At 29.2% G+C, this 19,825-nt stretch overlaps 1 protein-coding gene across 1 annotated transcript; it reads right to left on the bottom strand.

The window, feature by feature from the left end:
* Positions 1-790: 790 nt before the first annotated feature.
* On the bottom strand, positions 791-17,947 carry Hsc70-2 (Heat shock protein 70 cognate 2). Its single transcript, XM_088196768.1, has 7 exons — positions 17,651-17,947; positions 5,725-5,964; positions 4,922-5,664; positions 4,301-4,469; positions 4,118-4,219; positions 3,828-4,055; positions 791-1,116 (listed from the first exon to the last, which is right to left on the bottom strand). The coding sequence occupies exons 1-7, from the start codon at positions 17,822-17,824 to the stop codon at positions 865-867; spliced, it is 1,908 nt and encodes a 635-aa protein (XP_088052894.1). The 5' UTR covers positions 17,825-17,947; the 3' UTR covers positions 791-864.
* Between the last annotated feature and the right edge of the window lie 1,878 nt (positions 17,948-19,825).

The following is a 19,825-nucleotide window of genomic DNA, read 5'->3' as shown; positions in this document are numbered from 1 at the left end:
ATTCATTCATATATATTTTTTGTTGCATGTTTTTTCGTGTATTGTGGTTGCATATAAACATACTTCAATAATTTATACATTTTTTTATCAATATTAAAGTAAATAAAATACAATTGGCGTATAAATTAAATTTGTGCTTATTATTTATTTTTGAGTGATATTTTAAGTATGTATTATCGTACTTATGAATATTCTAAAAATACATTTAAACATATCGTTGAAAAAAAATCTCGCTGTAAAAGTTCTGCAGCTTAACTTTTATACTTCAGTAATACATACGCGCTCATAATCTCGCGCTAATGGGTTCTTAGGAGGCAACCATATTAAATACCCTGCCGTTTAAAAATTATTTTTTAGTCATCACTGATATTAAAATTTTATTTATATAATTTATCTTCCTCGTTTATTTAACATAGATATTTTTGTATATATTTATAACTATTATTATGATATATATCTATACTATAAATCTTTCTATTTGTTTGATTGTCTGTCACAATAACTCCTCTCAAACGGTGAACACAGTAACGATGTGAAATTTGCACATTTCTAAGTCAACTGTTGAGAGTAGCGACGTGCTGACGACTGATTACGTGCTACTGCAATGCGTGGTAACAAAACCGCTGAAGAAACTGAACAACAGCGTGCTTATGAACGATTACGTAAAGACAAGATACTATAAATATTGTATATAGCCAAGTATTGAAATAAATTTGTAATAACTAGATGAATAAATAATGAGTTTGTGTTTTTATTAAATTAGGTATCATTTTATTAAATAAAAGTTGTATTGTATTAAAATAGCTGTAATTAAATTAAAAAATAAGCATAGAACATAATGTATTATTTAAAACAAATGGCATTCTAATCGACTTCTTCCACAGTTGGTCCACCGCGTCCTCCAGAATTTCCACCGCGTCCACCTCCAGAACTTCCGCCGTGCAACTTCATCATGATTGGCTGACACTCGTTTTGGATCTCCTTCATCTTGTGCTCATATTCTTCCTTTTCGGCCAGAGAGTTTGCCTCTAACCAAGTAAGACCTTTTAGGCAAGTGTTCACGACTTGAGACTTTTCTTGTTCGGTCAACTTTCCGGAAGCTGCACCTTCGACTGCCTGTAAAAAATACAAATATGAAAGTAAAAATGCTGATATATCTCGCAATCGATTTCGTACAGTTCTAGCAATGTGCGATTGCACGCTCTTATCTCTCACTCACTCTCGTCACCTAACACGCGAGCGAGCGAAAGGGAAAAAAATCTCATCGACCGGGCCTGGATGTAATTTAGGACTGAGTAGGAATATGTAACTGTACTGAGTATTTTATGTCCTATAATAATTTATATTTTTACACCATTGATTTTTATACATTAAACTGTATTTACTTTTCAATGCGACTCAAGTTTTTGTTCAATGACTTTACAATATCATTTATATCGTTACTCAGACAGTATTTCAGTGTGTTGTCCACAATTAATTGCATATTATAAATATGAGTAATAATAATATTAATCGCAATTTTGAACCTTGAAGCACTTTTTGTTAAATATGATTTTTCCGATTTTTTTTTATTTTTACTTTTTTATTTTTTTTATTATGTATATTTTTAACTACTCTAAAACTTTGTTTAATATATCTAAATAGTATGACTAATTTATTAATTAAAATTTGTTGTTTTAAAATTCGCAATGCTCTAATCACGTTGTAAAAATATAAAAATATAATAAATAATAATAAAAGGCATTGGCCTTTGATTATTATTTATTATACCGATCGTAATTTAATCAGTATATAAATACTGATTAAATTAGTACAAGTCTAAATTATTTTACTTACAAACAGTATTACTACTACCATCTAGCGGTGTAATAACTAATTTGCGTGTGGAATTAAAATTCTTCGAACTTTGTAAGCAGTGGTGTAATGCTAAATAAAAAAGAATTTTATTTTTACCCACTCTCCAACTTTTTTAATTATTTTAAAAATATTTGTCCTAATAGTAGTAATTCAAATATTTATGAAAAAAATATTCAAATACTTATGAAAAAAATATTTGAAAAAATCCAATGCTATTTATTAGATATTCTTACATTCCATTTTTTTAAATACTTTATTAGTGGATTTAAATCTGGTGGAATACACCATCCATTACTCTTTTACATGGGCATACTTTTGCTATGGGTCATACAGTAATAAAACCTTATCACAAAAATCTTATTTTAAACGGTAGCGGCAACTTTGGCGTAAAATAAAAAAAGGCCCGGGTCATAAAATCACTTAAGGGATAAATTTTATTAAAAAATACTGCAAATCATCGTTTTTGCACACACAAACTCGTATGCGCTGATCTGTGTTTTTGTGTCCAATCCGTTCTTTTTGAGCACGGACAGCGGACAGACACATGTGTTTTTTCACACCACACACGATCGGATTTGTTCGCCAGACATTTGTTACGGACAGATCCGTGCGTGTATGGCCATATGAAGTGTTTTGGATAAGAAATTGAAAAATCGTCTATATATTGATTAAAATTCACCATCGCCAAAATCTGAAAAATATTTTTATCGGTTTTATAAACACATTTTTATCGAAAAGTGTTTGGACTCGTTTTTAGACAAATGTCTCGTTTTGAACAAGAATATTTTTTTCGAGATCTGAGAAAAATACAGCATATGTAAAGCAATGTGAGCTATCGATTGGATCAATAAACTCACTTTCAAAAAAGTGCACAAATCAAGTTTTTAATTATTTATTTTATTATTTTATTGAAATAGAAGTGTTCCATTGATTTAGGACAATATATTAAAAATAATTGAGGAGGGGGGGGGGGTAAAATTTGGCCAGTCGGTAATATTTTTTTTTTAATATTTCGATTTCATTTAGATTCATAGTATTTCTACTTTATATTTTTTGCTACTCTATATTTTTCATATTTCGAACCAGATAAAGATAAAAAGTTTTTTTTGGTTTACTGAAAAAACGATATTTACAAATATCGAACTGTGTGGATAACCGCCATACATTTTTGCAATCTGCTGATTCCCACGCGGAGCGGTTTTTTTCTTATCTGATTATTAATAATTTCTGAGATCACAAAGGCAAAAATATGGCCAATTAGAGTTGGTAAGAAAATCGTAAACATTTTTTTGCTATTTAAATACTTTTGATTTTTATTCTAAGCTTCCAAAAAGCATGCATATTTTTAAACATCTCACAGAAACCCACTTTTTTTATTCATTCATTGTAAAACATTTGAAAAAGTTCGTACGAATTTCATCATCATTATTCTATCATTATCATTAAAATTGCAACACTCTACGACTTTTTCATTTGCAGATATTACTATACTCTATATGCGTTAACACAGTCAGTTCGAGAACTATGCATTTCATTATAATTCATAATTGAGAAAGAGATGGCAAGTTTGGGGTTTCACCTCTACTATTAGCTCTAAAGCACACGATACGGATATACGTTCGATATACTTATCATTATTCCGATTGATTGATAAATATAAAAAATATAGTAATGATTTTAATTTATATACATTTGTTAAAAATATAAATAGGAGTAATGATTTTATGTTAAATGCAAATGCAATGCAAATTTTAATGTATTGTTAATCATTAGAAAAATATGTTTTAATCAAGATCAAATATTTTTTTGCTAGCTACAATATTGTCGGTTTTTTGTTTGTGGTCCGCAGACTCCTAAAATAAATTTTGCGGTCAAGATCACAGTTGTAAGATGACAGATTTTAATATGATAACATATATCACCAGATTGAAACTGGTTAGAAAATGTTGATAGACAAATATAGTTATTACTTGTTTAGCGTTAAAGATGTACGCTTCAAGTTGATTCCTAGAAGCTATCCTCTCCTTTTGCTTATCGTCCTCGCATTTATACTTTTCAGCATCAGCGAGCATACGATCAATCTCAGCCTTGGATAGCCTTCCTTTATCGTTAGATATGGTGATACGTTCTTCTTTACCAGTGCTACTATCTTTAGCCGACACGTTCAATATACCATTAGCATCCAAATTGAAAGTTACCTTTAAAGTCATAAATGTTATGTATAATATAATATAAATTATTATTGCATAGATATATTTACTTCAATTTTGGGTATTCCACGAGGAGCTGGCGGTAATCCTGTCAGATTGAATGTTCCCAGTAAGTTATTATCTTTTGTCATCGCTCTTTCGCCTTCAAATACCTATAACATAAATATAAAATGAATGAGTTAGAATTTCTCTCTTTTTCATATAGGGAATGCTATGCATTATTTCATATTTACTTGAATTGTGACGGCTGGTTGATTGTCCGTGTAGGTGGTGAATGTTTGTTGTTGTTTAGTTGGGATTCTTGTATTTCTCTCAACTAATTTAGTCATGACACCACCGGCAGTTTCAATTCCTAGTGAAAGAGGAGCGACATCAACCAGCAATACGTCTTGGATTTGAGAGCTAGAAGAAGTTGTGATAAAAGTTTTATAAACAAGTATAAGATTTGCACCGTCACATATGCTCCCATTGTATTAATTATTATTAAAATTGAGACAACTTCATCAAAATTGGTTGAGAAAAAAAATTAAATTTGTAATGAATTAGCAGCGTTTTGTGCGCCAGAGTCGTCGTCCGACTGTCAGTGACTTATTGTGTAATTGCAATCATGCTTGATTGTATTTATTGTGAGCCATCGAGTGGCTATTTGTGTAAATAAAAGTGTTTAAATGTATACATTAACTTTCACTGGTCCTTCGAAGCACCGTTAAAACGCTTGTAAACAGAAAAAAACAGCAATTTCTTATCATTATTTTTTTAAGCCAAAGTTGGATTAACCACTAGCGTCGAAATGCGCTAATTTTATCTTGAAGTAAGAAGTAAATCAAATAGCTATGATCAAATATCAGTCTTACCTTGTGTCTCCAGTTAGAATGGCAGCTTGTACTGCAGCTCCATACGCCACAGCTTCGTCCGGATTAATGGAAAGATTCAGAGTCTTTCCTCCGAAGAAATCTTGCAGCATCTTTTGAACTTTCGGAATGCGAGTCGAACCTCCCACTAAGACGACTTCATTAATGGAATTCTTATCTAGCTTTGCATCGTTTAAAGCTCTTTCTACTGGCGTCAGAGTCGATCTGAATAAATCCATACACAGCTCTTCAAATCTGGCTCTGCTGATCTTCGAATAGAAGTCGATGCCTTCGTGCAGAGCATCGATTTCAAGACTGGCTTCAGTGCTGGACGATAAAGTTCTCTTAGCTCTCTCGCAAGCAGTCCTCAGTCTCCTGAGAGCTCTAGCGTTGCCTTTGATGTCTTTTTTGTGCTTCCTCAAGAACTCTTCGGTGAAATGAGTTAAGAGGCGATTATCGAAATCTTCACCTCCTAAGTGAGTATCGCCAGCAGTCGATTTAACTTCAAATAGAGATCCTTCGTCGATGGATAATATTGATACGTCAAAGGTTCCGCCGCCAAGATCGAAAATTAAGATGTTTTGGTCTCCTTTGAGGTTCTTGTCTAAGCCGTAAGCTAGAGCAGCTGCTGTAGGCTCATTAATGATACGCAAAACGTTGAGCCCAGCAATGGCACCAGCGTCTTTAGTGGCTTGACGTTGAGAATCATTGAAATATGCTGGCACTGTTATGACTGCATCAGAAACCTAAAAAGGAAAAATATATAATTCAAAGAATAACTATGATTTGATTTTAAAGCGTTTTACTTTTCCGCCAAGGTAAGATTCAGCCACTTCCTTCATCTTCGTAAGAATCATCGAGCTGACTTCTTCAGGTGCGAATCTTTTAACTTCACCCTTGAACTCAATCTGAAGCTTTGGCTTGCCACCATCGCTTATAACAGTGAAAGGCCAATGCTTCATATCCTCCTGGATTTTAGAATCGTCGAATCTACGGCCGATGAGGCGCTTGGCATCAAACACCGTATTCTTAGGATTCATAGCCACCTGAAATTAACATATATAAAACATGTCATACGTTTTTTAATAAAAAAAAACTGTTACAGTTGTTACAGTGCCTATAATATTTTTATTAATTATAGTTATATATATATTATAACAATAAAATATGTATCATTTTAACAGAGTTTAAATTTATTTATCATTAGAAAGTTCTTTAACAATTCTATAAAAAATATAAGGGTAAATAGGATGCTTAGATATTTCGTCCCTCATGGACTAAAAAGGATAATTTTATTCTACTTTGGTATCCTAGCGTGATAAAACTACTTGGATTAATCCACTTCAATGATATTGTTTTGAGGTACCCCAGCTAGTAATATTTTTAAATATAAATTATTTTTATAGAAAATAATGTGTATAAATTAACTCACAACTCACTAGGGTTAAAGCAATATGAGCATTGTCGTTTTCGTAGTTTCAATCCACGGATTTGGGTCAAAATATGTCTGAATGGAGATTAAAATGTACAATGGTAGAAAAAGTTTCGATCTGCTTTTGTTTACACTTCGCCAGCCATCCCTATCATAAAAAAGGCCGACAGGTCATATCTCTGTTATATAACATAATAACTGGAAACTGCTAGTTATCGTATATATCAAATATAATATATTCCTTATATATTGACAAAAATATGCGCATATCGTACATACATATCAACCATCGTATTTTTTTAAATTTAGTAGGATCTTTTTAAACAACTTTCAAGCAATATGGGCATCGTATTTTACATCGTAAAAATATTTTCGGTACTACCGGTATTTCATTTTGTAATAACGGTAGTACCGAAGGGATATTTCTCCCCTAATACCGGTATTACCGGTATTGCAATCCTTATGAGACAATTTTTAATTTTTTTTTGACTTCAAAATTTAATTAGATATAAAAGTATAGACGCGTTAATAAATGTATTTTATATTGGTAACAATTATTCACATTACCGTATGATTTCCACACTCTCGAGATTACATCAGCCTGGTAAGCAATATGTTTAGTTGGATTTTTATTTAATATTTTTTAAATTTGCGCCTTAAATTATTTTTGAACATTTATAAAATGTATTCATCTATTATAATTATATTTTTTGTCAAAATAAAAGAATACTATATAAATAATAATTTTCAAATTTTTCACCCCTTAAATATTATATTATTCTACTAATTTTTTTTTTAATATTTAAGCATGAACTTTATAAGAACAATTTTAATTTATATATAGGAACTGTACAACTAGCACAATCTAGCGGTATTTGAATACTCCGAGCTTTTTAGTAGAACTTTGTTTTCATGATATATTTACTTCAATAGTGATTATTTTTTTAACAATAACAGCAATATAGATATCGTTATATACATTTAAACCATTTTTAAGTCATTGCTCTTATCTTTAATACATTAAAGCGCAAAATTTTCAATAAACATTTTTACGATCTGTTTTTATTTTGCAGCTACTATTTTTTTGTGATAATAGATTATTTTACTTTAAATATTAATATGATCTAGACCACAATAATACATTTATATCGAAATTAAAAAACAATGTTGCAAAAGCTGCGCGTCTCGTGTTCACATTGTTTGCCTTTGTGCAAACATTGATAAGATGTAAAGCGCCTTAGCAATATTCGGTCAGTATTGAGAACAACTCGACACTGTCGAGTTGTATTGATTGAATCGTGAAACAGATCGTTGATTTTTTCGCGAAATGTGTGACGAAGTGAGTGAAATGGATACTGAAGAAGAATTGGCGAGAAGTTCAGATTTGATTTTTGATTTGGGTTCCGATCATTTATTTTCGCCCTCTGAAAAAACCGAGATAAATCCTTTCATTGATTATTATTTGGATCAGCTACTCGAAGGGTTTACGAATTATCTTCCTGCAGAAGATAGCGAGCCTAAAGCTGAGATGACGGGTGAAGCGGTTAGTAGCAGTTCTGAAGAGATAATGCATCTAGTGGCTGATGCATCTGAATCGACTGTCTCCAAAGAAGCAGATGAAGAAAATTTTCATTATGAAGAATTAACACCTGTGTCTTGGTGTAATGAGGTTGATAATTTTTGTGCAAATGAAGATTTTGGCATATATCAGATTATAGATGAGCCGTATAATGTGTTAAAAGCATCTATAGAAGACATCGATATGGCTTCATTTATTACGGAAGATACTGAGATGATGAATGAAACCGACAATCTTATTAAAAAATCGAATGTCTCTCAAGAAAAAGAAAAGACTATATATCAACATGAAGAAATACTACATATGCCATTATTAGATACATTAGAAGACCATTATTTTAATGTATTCCCTGAAAAAATTGTTGAGCCGTGTGAAATGGTGCAATTAACCGAAGAAGATATAGAGCAAGCAATTAAAGAAGTTGTAAATTCAGCAGTTGAAGTTACAGATGCAACGGAAGATATTGAGATGTGGGCTGAATCAGTTGATAACATTGAAGAGCTATTTATCGACAATGAGGCAATGTTATTGAACAAAAAAATTGAATTAGCTGTTGTACCTGAGAAAACATTCCCAGTAGAATTAGAGAAGGTGAATGATCAATATGTAGACTTTTTGGATCAATTAATTCTGCAACTTGATGAACCGCTTAATGTGTTGGAATTAAATACGAAAGACACAAAACAAATTATGAATTCAACAGTAACTGAAGAAGAACATTATCATTATGAGGAACTAACGCCTGTGTCTTGGTGTGATGAACATTTTTGTGCGAATAAAAGTGAATCTTCGGATGATATTGTTGAACCCTGTGTGTGTTTAAGTGTAAAAGAATCTGAGTTTACAGAACGTATTGAGATAAACGTTGAAGCTGTTGATAATCAAATTAGACAGATCCAGATAACTGAAGAAATGTTGCAGGTACATAATGATTTTGAAGAGTTTTGTCGTAAGCAAATTAACAACGATAAAATATCTAAAAGCAATGCTTTAGATTGCTGCTCTACTACTAAACATACTATGTACAAATGTAATGCTTGCAGTGATGATTTTCGAACACTATCTGCTTTAAAAAGACACAATCGATATAAACATTTGAAAGTGTCTCAAATTTGCGAAGAAATTATTACTGTGCCTAAAGAAAATAAACCGAAGACCAAATTGTGCCATCACTGTGGCGAAGAATTCACTGAAAGTGAAAAAATAGTCGAGCATCGCAAGAATAAGCACTCAGATTTAAACACAATCGAGTATTGCAAGAAAAAGAGAACTAAAGAGCAGATGGAAGCAATTTATAGTACAGAAATTGCTGAAAAAGACGGTAAATTTGTGTGTAAAGGATGTGGTATGTGTTCTGCTAAATTATGCAATGTTAAGAGGCACGTCATGGATAAGCATGTGAAGGCGAAGAATCATTTCTGCGATAAATGTAGCTTTACTTGCATTGAAGCTTACAAGTTTAGGGCGCATTTGAAAATGCATAAAGCACAAGTTTTCTTCGTTTGCGATTGTTGCGGAAAAGTTTTTCATGATAGATATTCGATAACAAGACACCTCAACATCCATTCGCTAAGGACGTTTTCTTGTAGAATTTGCAAGAAAAGTTTCACTCATAAGAATAATTTAAAGATTCATCAATTAATACACGATGAGCCTAAATATTTTTGCGATAAGTGCCCAACTTCTTTCAAAAGAAAAGATGGACTAGAAGCTCACACAAGGAGACTGCACAAGGAAGTAGAGCTAAAATGTAAGAAATGTAAAGAAACTTTCAAGAGCAAATTTAGCTTATATCAGCACCGAAGAGAGAATAAATGCATGAGATTCAATTGTGATTACTGCTCCTACAGCAGTGTCTCGAAGAGAGAGAGACAGAAGCATGTCATAACACACACTTTAAGATGCACTGAATGCAACGATGAGTTCAAAAGTAAACGTGGGTTAGAATACCATATTAAATCAGAACATCAGTTGATTCCAAACAAAACCGAGGACAATAATTTCATTGAGTCAGGCGATCTAATTTTTTATGTAATATAAAGTAGAAATTCTGAAAATGGACAACTAAAACTCACGATTATATAAATCTAAATAAAATTAGTATATCTATTATTTTTTTACTGTATTGATTTTTAGTTTGGTTTGTTTTATATAATCTCTGTGATCTGATTTTTTTAATGTTTGTTATTAAAACATGTGTTTTTAAGCTTTACATGACGTTTGTTCGCCTCTTCCTCTTAGAGAGATTAACTGTCAAATACATTTTCTTCGTTTGAAAAAGCTTACTTCTGCGAGATTATGTATATTTATAGACTTTATATTTGCTCATCCATTGATAAAGATTTTATTTAATTTTTGTACAATTATTCTTATTATTTTTTTACTTTACTGTATGTTTTTCGCATGATTATTTATATGTTTTTAAAACACTCATCTCCAAACTCTTAGAGATATTTACTATCATCCGTACTTTTATTGTCTGTGTAAGTTATGTTTTCTGCAGGACTATGTATTTATAATATATTACATTGTTTTTCGCTCTTTGTTTATCGATTGTATATATTTTACTCATGATATATGTATATGTGTGTATATATATAAATTAATTTTATACAGTATGATATATGTACTTCATAATTACGATTATGTATGTCTTAAACTGATTAGTGTATACTTACGTGTGTCAGTCTAAATAATTGTATGTAAAAGTATGTATTTATATTGACTATCTAATTAGAAAATCTGACTTATTCTTATAAATGTCAAGTTAGGTTTCGTTTTTGTGTCAGTATACTATTTTTAGTTCTAACTCATTTATGTTTTTTCTCTTTCTAATGTTTATTTAATTTGCATGGATCAATATAAGATTGATTAGATTATTAAACTGCATTTAATTTTTCGCTGCGTTTTATTTGTTAAATCACAAACAGGAGATAAAACACAAAAGGAAATGTATTACTATAGATATTTCATTCATTGCGTGGGAAGTAGATAAGTAATGCGACTTGATAATAATATTAATACGTTTCAAATACACCTTGATAAAGAAATGTGAATCTTGAGATGATGAGTAAAATGGGTGTCGATTTAATTTTGTAATTCTAAACTTGATAAAATGATACTCTATCGTTTATCATAGTGCTAATGATTTATATTTAGGTTAAACTATATTATAAGCTACAATAATATTTTAATATATTTTTTTATGCAATAAAATTTGATTTACTTATAATTAACAAAGAATAGTTCGGCTATATTACATCCGGTGCTTTTAAGTTTGTTATTATACCACCCACAGTGAGCAACGAAGCGATAACGTTATTTGACTTTCAGGACACGCTTGAAAATTATTTGCTCTGTGCGATTGCAACCGTTTTGCTTTTGTGTTCTAAGGAATGCAGATTTTTTTACTCTTATTACATTTCATTATTTACTCTAAATGTATAACGAAATTTTCAGTTCGACGTTTATTTTTAATATGACTAAAAAGTAATGTTTTGCATATTATTATTCGTATAATGAGTATTTTTTCAGTACATGCATAAAAAATTGTTATTCTGTGTTCTCGATAATGTAAAAAATAATTAAGGTTTGACATTTTTGTATTAATTACCTGTGATAAATTAATTACTATGCGAATAATTAACTAATTTATAAAAGAACTAATTTTATATAAGAATATGATTTATAATAATATAGTAATAACTTTACCCTTATAGAAATCATAAAAGTTACTGTGTATAAGAGCCATCTATGTTTGAAAAATTTAATTTAATATAAAATAAATAAATGGTTCAAGTCTTTGCTAAATCTATGGAGAATTATAATTCTAATTATTTTTAAATTTATTACAATTTTATATTAAATTTTCATATATTATTTCAAAAGATTATTTTAACATTTTAGAGCTAAAAAACATAATTTAAGAAATATCTGCTACGTTAATAATTTAGTTTAGCTTTGATTGAATAATGGCATATTTAATACTTGAAAATAAATACAATTAAATTATTTTTTGATTAATAAGATAATGTTTTGTATCATTTATTGCACAAATAGAACTTAGTTATGAAAATATGGTTTAATTAAATGTTTTTTTTTATACAGTGGGAATGCTCTGTTATATATACATTTTTTTAAATATTAACTTTTATACAGTGGGGATGTTACTTTTGACGTGAATTTTTGACTTCTGAGAAGTGATAATTGTTTTTGCGCTTTTGGACTTCACTTAATGTATATTCTAAAACTATAATTTGTTTTAGAATTTTTATTAGGTTAGGTCTACGCACTCTGTTCTCATAAGTTCATTTGCAAACTCCTAACTGATCAAAGTAATGAGTAATATAAAAATATATTTCATTAAAATAAATTGACTAGTGATGCTTTGACTCCTGGTATAAAAAAGAGGTTTAGAAGCGGTCGATTATTTTCTAGACTTTTTGTTCCAAAAAAGTGATTTGCCGCTCGATTTATTAAAAAAATCCGATAATATACTAAATGAATGAAAGTAAATAAAATAAACAGGATATAAAGGTTTTTGTTCACAGTAGTTTCATTGATTTTTATTAGTACTCGTAAACAACACAATAAAGGATCAGCGTATAAAGTATTTTTAGAAGTACCTGAATGTTAGTAATATTGTTGTAAAGCTATTTATTGTTTAAAACACGAAATATGCATAAACATATGACAGGATAATTGGAAATGAATGTCAAAATTAGATCTGCTTATTAGTTATATTTAAAAAAATATATACTACATCTTTATTTACAATATCTTCAAAGTTCCGCGTTCAAATGTAGCGACTCTTAAATCCTTGGATTTAAATTTCGTCACCGGAAAAACCCACTTTATCATAAAAAAAACCAACTCGCCATTTTGGTTGAAATAAAAATGTTTTATCTATAACATTCATACAAAAATATATTTCATTCATTAAAATGTATTATATTTGCATTATATTAAGTGATAAAGCTTTCTTGGCAATGTTTAATATAAAGAAAAAGTATATTTACTTTATTGATTGTGAAGATGTAAAATTTCCCATGAAATATTAAATAAATACAAGTACATATGTATTGTGTCTGAAACTTTGCCAAACATCATATAGTGTCATGGAATTATTTGACGGAAATGGGTCAAGATGATGGTGCCCACAATGATTTTCCAAACATGGTCAGTTCCTAAAGTGCTACCAAATCTGGCGTACGTTATTCATTAACCAACTATTGTGGTAACAGCATCCACAAGGTGTGTCACGATTTATTATGATGACAAACGCGGATGATTAACTCGTTTTATATACACTAATACTAGTGATAAAGTGTAGGGGGAAAGATGATAAAAGAAAGTATTATAAGCGCTTTAAAAATATGAGTATCAAAGATGCAAAAATCTGTCCTGACCTTAACCTCGGTTTTGCGTGACTAAGAAGCAATTACTGAAAAGTGAATTTTAAGAATTGCGCAACGTTTTCCATATACAACGTAAATCGATAAAGACATAGAATTTAGAAGGTCGCACCACACTACAATTATTATATTGACTGTCGCAGTTTCTCAAGTTTCCAGAAAAATTCTAACGACCGGTTGTAAGAGGATACCGTCCTTTTGTGCAAAACAACCCATTTTCCGGACGCTGACTCTGTTCTGAAATTGTCCTTCCTGACACACTTTTCGCTCTCAAAACATCAGCGATATTTCAAGAACCCACGCGCCACATAGTCATGAAAGAGTGAAGAATATTTATATTCTACATTTCATCTGGATCAAGTGATTAAGTGAATGGCGCAGAAAACAAAACTAAACAATAGTATGACGTAATCTTACTTTTAAACAAGTAGGTATCATACAATTATATTAAGAAAAAAAATACATGTGATGTGGGTTAATAATAAATGAAATGTATAAAATACTCCATGCATATTATCCTTGAGCAATAATATGATCTAATGCAATACGAAAGCATTATAAATTGTTAACGATTTTAAGATAATTTAGTTGGATTTTCAATCTCTAGAATTGATGTAAAGCTAAGTAGATTTTTTTTTCCTTGGATGTAAAAAAAGCTAGAAAATGTCAATATTTGCGTGTTTTTATTATTTTAAAACAGTCTTAGAATAAAACCAAATCTCTAAAATACGCAAAAAATATTCTAAAACACAATAAAAAAAACATGAATCATATTTATGTAGTAGTTAGGCACAATTAAGTATCTAAAGTACAACATTCAATTGAAGGATTACAAGATCAAAATTTAATCTCATTATACAAAGAGAATAATATTAAATTCATAATGAATTATTATTTATAAAATCATTTATTTATTTAAACATAAGTGCTAGATCAAGATAAAGAGAGAAAAATAGTTTAATAACACAATAAAGAATCTCAGGTATAATTAAAGAAACATAAGTGAATTTTCTTATATCTACAATTAAGAAAATAGTTAGCAGAAAGATATTTGATGGTCATTCTGTTTTATGATTAATTTAAAAATAGCTCTAAAAAGTTATACTGGTTTAAGGCAATAAGTTTAACATATAAGCATCTGAAGTACAACATATGATTGAAGGATTTCAATCCTTTTATACAAAGAATGAATATTTCACAGAAATCTGTAAAATGTCATAGTGACTTTTATCATATAATAATATTAAAAGTGTTTTTATTATTTAATTGAGATAAAAAAATAAAAATGGTAATACATAATAAAGAATCTCAGGTATAATTAAAAATACATATAATACAAAATACATATGTGACAGTTTGGAAAGAGATATTTCCTGTACATAATGCATTATGACCTATAAAATAAACACAATTAAGTATCTTAAACCTAACATTCTATGAAAGGAATGTAAAATCAAAATTTCATCTCAATATATAATCTCTCAAAGAGAATGGTATTTTATTTACGAGAAGCTGTAAAATAGCATAATGATTAATTGTAATATAAAAAATATAGGTAGATATTAATATAATTTATTTATTTACATAAATAAATCAGTGTTAAATAATTTGATTTTATATAAAGAGGGAAATAGTAAAATATAATAGAGGATCTAAGATACTTTATGAAAAACATAAGTAACATTTGTGTTAAGTAGGATTAAAAAAAAATAGTTTGGAGAGAAATTCTGTTTAATACTTGCTTTAAAAATAACTCTTAAAATTTATGAACACAATTAAGTACACAAAGTACAACATTCAATTAAAATATTTCAAGATCAAAATTTGATCTCTTTATACAAAGACAATTAAGCTCTAATATCATAATGATTTATTGTAATGAAAATGAATGTAAGTACATAATAAAAGCATTTATTTATTTGTACATCAGATAATAGAAATAATGTAAGTTTTTTTTAACCATATAAGTATATTAGAAATATGGTTAAAAAATAATGTACTTAAATTAAATGAGAATAAAACTAAATGTATGTTTATTAATTATAAAAATGTGTTAGATAATAGTACCAAAATAGTAATAAATAACTCTAGTATAGAAATAGTGGATAATATAAAATATTTAGGAGTAATTGTTGATACAAAATTAAATTTTAAAGAACATTGTAATTACATATTAAAAAAAAATAGTAGAAAAATAGGTTTATTATCTAGATTAAGAAATATATTAAGTATAAATACAAAAAAAAATTTACAATAGTATAATATTGCCCCATTTTAATTATTGTGCAACACTGTTAAATATGTTAAATAAATTAGATAAACAAATGTTGCAAAAATTACAAAATAGGGCAATGAGAGTAATCTTAAATAAAAATAGATTAACTAATTGTAAAAGTATGATTGATAGATTAGAATGGTTGAATGTTCAAGAAATATTGAGTATGAATGTTTTAGTATTTATATATAAGTTAGAAAATAATATGTTACCAGAATATTTTAATAAGTATTTAATAAGAAATAAAGATGTACATAAATATAATACTAGAAATAGAGAAAATTTAAAGATAATTAAGTATAAGAAAACGAGTACGGCTAGGGGAATTATGTACGGAGGTTTTGATTTATATAATAGTCTTCCAAGAGAAATCCGAAACAGCAAAAATATAACGGGTTTCATAAATCGAATAAAAAAACACCTTCGTACATATAGAAATAAATTATAATATTAAGTCTTTATTATTGTATATTTTTATTTTTTCTTTCTGGTATGTATTTTTTATATATTTTTATATATGTTTACTAAATTTGTTAGATGTAAAGATTAGCTATTAAGCTAAATAAATTAATAAAATAAATAAAGAGAGAAATAGTAAAAAATAAAAAAATGGTATTTGATGGACAGAGAGACATTTTTTGTATCTAAGAATAAGAAAATCGTTTGAAAACAGATATTTGATGGATATTATGCACTAAAATGTTATAATGGTTTGAGTCAATAAGTTAAATATCCGACATTTTAATAAAGAATGGTAGAATTAATATTTGTTCTCTATTTATAATAAATTTTATAAAATCTATTTTGCATGTACTTTTACTGTGCAATTATAAAAAAAGACAATGAGTATTATTTATGATGATATTATCAGATTCCATTATTATCTCTATAGAAAATAAGTCAAATCACTCGATATTAGATTTTTTTATGTAATAATAGAAAATATGTTTTTTTATCTTTATACATCAAAAAGATACTCTCTGTTCCTTTCCTCAGTTAGTATTTTTTTCACTTTGACACTTTGTTGTTATTTCTATCACAATGCAGTATACACACTCTCTAAAATTTTTTAAAAAGCTAAAACATATAATGATGTATTATAATGTAAAGAAAAGTATAATCAAAGCATTAACTTATTATTCATCAAATAATAAAAATAGTGCAAGATCATATTTTTATCCAGATAAAATAGTTCAACACAATAGGAAATCTTGTGCTCAATGAGAATTTTTTTTTTGTATTTAATTATAAGATAGTTTGGAGAAAAATATTTGATGGTTTATTTATTTAATAATTGGATAATATAAATAGTACTATATTATTTTATTTTATTTTATACAGATATATGTATTTAGATAGTTAAATACAATAGTGAATCTCAAGTACATATACTTAAAATAGTTTAAATAGCATAAAATGCATTTTGTAACTAGTTATAATAAAAAAGTTTTGATGTATAATACTAGTTTTAAAATTCCTCTGAAATATTATACCAGTTTTATGAAACACATTATAAACAATTAACTGTAGTAATTATTTATATAGATAGAGTTAACTGATTTTAAAAACTATATTTAAAATAGCATAATTAGCTAATTATTGTAACATAAAATGGAGAATTTTTGGTTTTAATAGTGACGACTTTTATATTATATATTTATCAGGCAACATAAAAGGTTTATATATAAACATCAAGGACTGTGAAAGTATTAATTCAATAGAAAATGATACATATATAGCACGATGATGAAATTTTCCATAAATGTTTATAGTTGCAGGAACCGTGTGTACATAGTTAAATCATTGGTATATTTAAGTAACTGTTTACGATTCCAATATAAATCCACTACATCTCTCGCGTTAATGTACTCGAAACCATTTACATCTCTTACGAGTCTTCACCACGTACTATAAACATTCTTCTTAATATGAACTTTTTTAAAAGTTTTCTACTACCGTTCAAAGTGTATTTAAAGAATTGATAAAGATCCGTATTAGCATACATCATCGTCTAACATCTGAAAGTTTTCACCTGGTTCTTGGCAGCATCTCCAATCAGCCTTTCGGTGTCAGTGAAGGCGACATAGCTCGGAGTTGTCCTGTTTCCTTGGTCGTTGGCTATGATCTCCACCTTCCCGTGCTGCCATACTCCTACACAGGAGTACGTAGTCCCCAGATCAATGCCCACGGCCGCAACTTTGCCCATTTTGGAGCTAAAATCGAGGAGAACAGGACCGAAGCACAGGTGATTCGAAAGCCGACTGAGTCTTTTCCGCGGACTGAACGAGCTATATGCGGGGCACGCGTTTCGTTCTAAGCTGCTCACGCGTAATTCTGGAATTTTTTGAGGGGCTTCTAGAGAAAATTTGCTTTGGGGCGTTGCAAGCTTCGAACGGAGCGGACTTTTTCCCAATAAGTCGCATAGGAGCGGTGAATATCGTCAGTATAAATAGATGGATGAAGTGTATGGGCGGTTTACATATGTACGTCGAATATGAGATATGTGTGGAGAATGGAGATGCAGTTTCAATGAGTAAAATACGCTGTGATCAAACCCTTAGAAATTTGTATTACTTCCATTGAAATCTACCTCAAATAGGTAGTAGATTCTCGCAAGGAACATATGAATAAATATTCTCAAGAAGCTCAAGTATTGAAATCGATTTAATTACTATATTATATTAACGACGACGACGACGACAAGCGGCACGCATCGGATGTAGGGCAGTTTTAATAGATAGAGGCAGGATTTATTTTTTTGAAAAGCAGTTTAACAATTTTAGCCTAAATATTTACAAGATATATTCTTGAAATAAGTTTCGTGACGATATCATTAAAACTATGGCACTTAATAAAAATATATTTTTAAACCCTTTTTTCACCATTTAGTTTTGTATATTTTTTTACCAAATAATTTTTAAAAAGTCGCTATTTTTAAACATAATGGCGGATCAGACTGACCAATGAGCTATTATTCATGAGTCCCTCTGAAATTTCTTAAGAAATCCACCTAATATATGTATTTATAACATCTACCTAATAAACACACCCACAAATTTTATTCACAGAAAAATTTTTGATAATTAAAAAGACAAAAATCATAAGCGCAAAATTTAAAGTTCTACACATTAACTTTCGATAGTCAGAAACTTACTAGATGATGCAGCACATTTTCTTAATACAATTGCTATTTTATTTATTTATCAATTAGGCAGAAATATTTATATATTTATTTATATAGAACGATGAGACTCATCGTTCATGGTCATCTTTGTTATCAATCAAAACCTTTAGTTTGGTTGATATGGAATATGGATTTAGCAGACTAAAGTCCATTTTTACCTCGGGACCAGATTTTATTCCAGACTACATTCTGAAAGGATGCAAGTCTGGTATTTTACAGCCTCTAAAATTTTTATTTAATTTAATTTTGAGATCCTCTTGTTTTCCAGAATTGTGGAAATGTTCAAAAGTCACTCCGATTCATAAAAAGGGTCCCAAATCTCAGATTGACAATTACAGGCCAATAGCTTTGATCTCATCACCTGCAAAGTTATTTGAAATTGTTTTGCATAAATACATTTTTAATCATTGCAGGTGTATGCTTCTCGACCAACAACATGGTTTCCGTAAATCTCGATCCACTGTCACTAATCTAATGGTTTTGTCTAACTATGTATCAAAATCATTGGACTCTGGTGTACAAGTGGACGTCATATACACTGATTTTGAAAAAGCATTTGATAAAGTTAACCATGCTTTACTTGTAAAAAAGTTATCTAATTTCGGGTTTTCTGAAGATCTCATAAATCTATTCTCAAATTACTTGACCAATAGATATCAATTCGTCAAGTATAATAACTCTTTTTCAGAACGATATAAGACCTCTACTGGAGTACCTCAAGGATCCAATTTGGGTCCATTGTTGTTTTTATTGTTCATTAATGACATAGAAACAGCAATAGAGCATTCAGATTTTTTATTATATGCAGATGACTTGAAAATTTACAAGAAAATGCATTCGATTTCTGATTCCCCCGACCTACAGGAGGATCTCAACTCTATATGGAAATGGGCTTGCTATAACCAATTGCCTTTCAGTGTAAAGAAATGTCACACAATTTCATTTTCAAGGTCGTTAACGCCGGCAAAATATTCATACCATCTAGGCGGATATTTTCTGGAAAGGTTTTCTTCAACTAAGGAT

Source organism: Plectrocnemia conspersa, unplaced genomic scaffold, assembly GCF_051122295.1.
Source record: "Plectrocnemia conspersa isolate PC_06_02 unplaced genomic scaffold, ASM5112229v1 ptg000001l, whole genome shotgun sequence".
Classification (NCBI taxonomy): domain Eukaryota; kingdom Metazoa; phylum Arthropoda; class Insecta; order Trichoptera; family Polycentropodidae; genus Plectrocnemia; species Plectrocnemia conspersa.
Note: the sequence above shows the minus strand (reverse complement) of the source record. Positions and strands in the feature narration are given on the sequence as shown.

Excerpts from the sequence above, each read along its gene's own strand:
- Hsc70-2 (XM_088196768.1), bottom strand. The coding sequence starts at position 17,824 with ATGGGCAAAGTTGCGGCCGTGGGCATTGATCTGGGGACTACGTACTCC. Across the intron at positions 4,470-4,921 it reads ATTCTAACTGGAGACACAAG|CTCTCAAATCCAAGACGTAT; the intron begins GTAAGACTGATA and ends AACTTCTTCTAG. Across the intron at positions 4,220-4,300 it reads AACCAGCCGTCACAATTCAA|GTATTTGAAGGCGAAAGAGC; the intron begins GTAAATATGAAA and ends TTTATGTTATAG.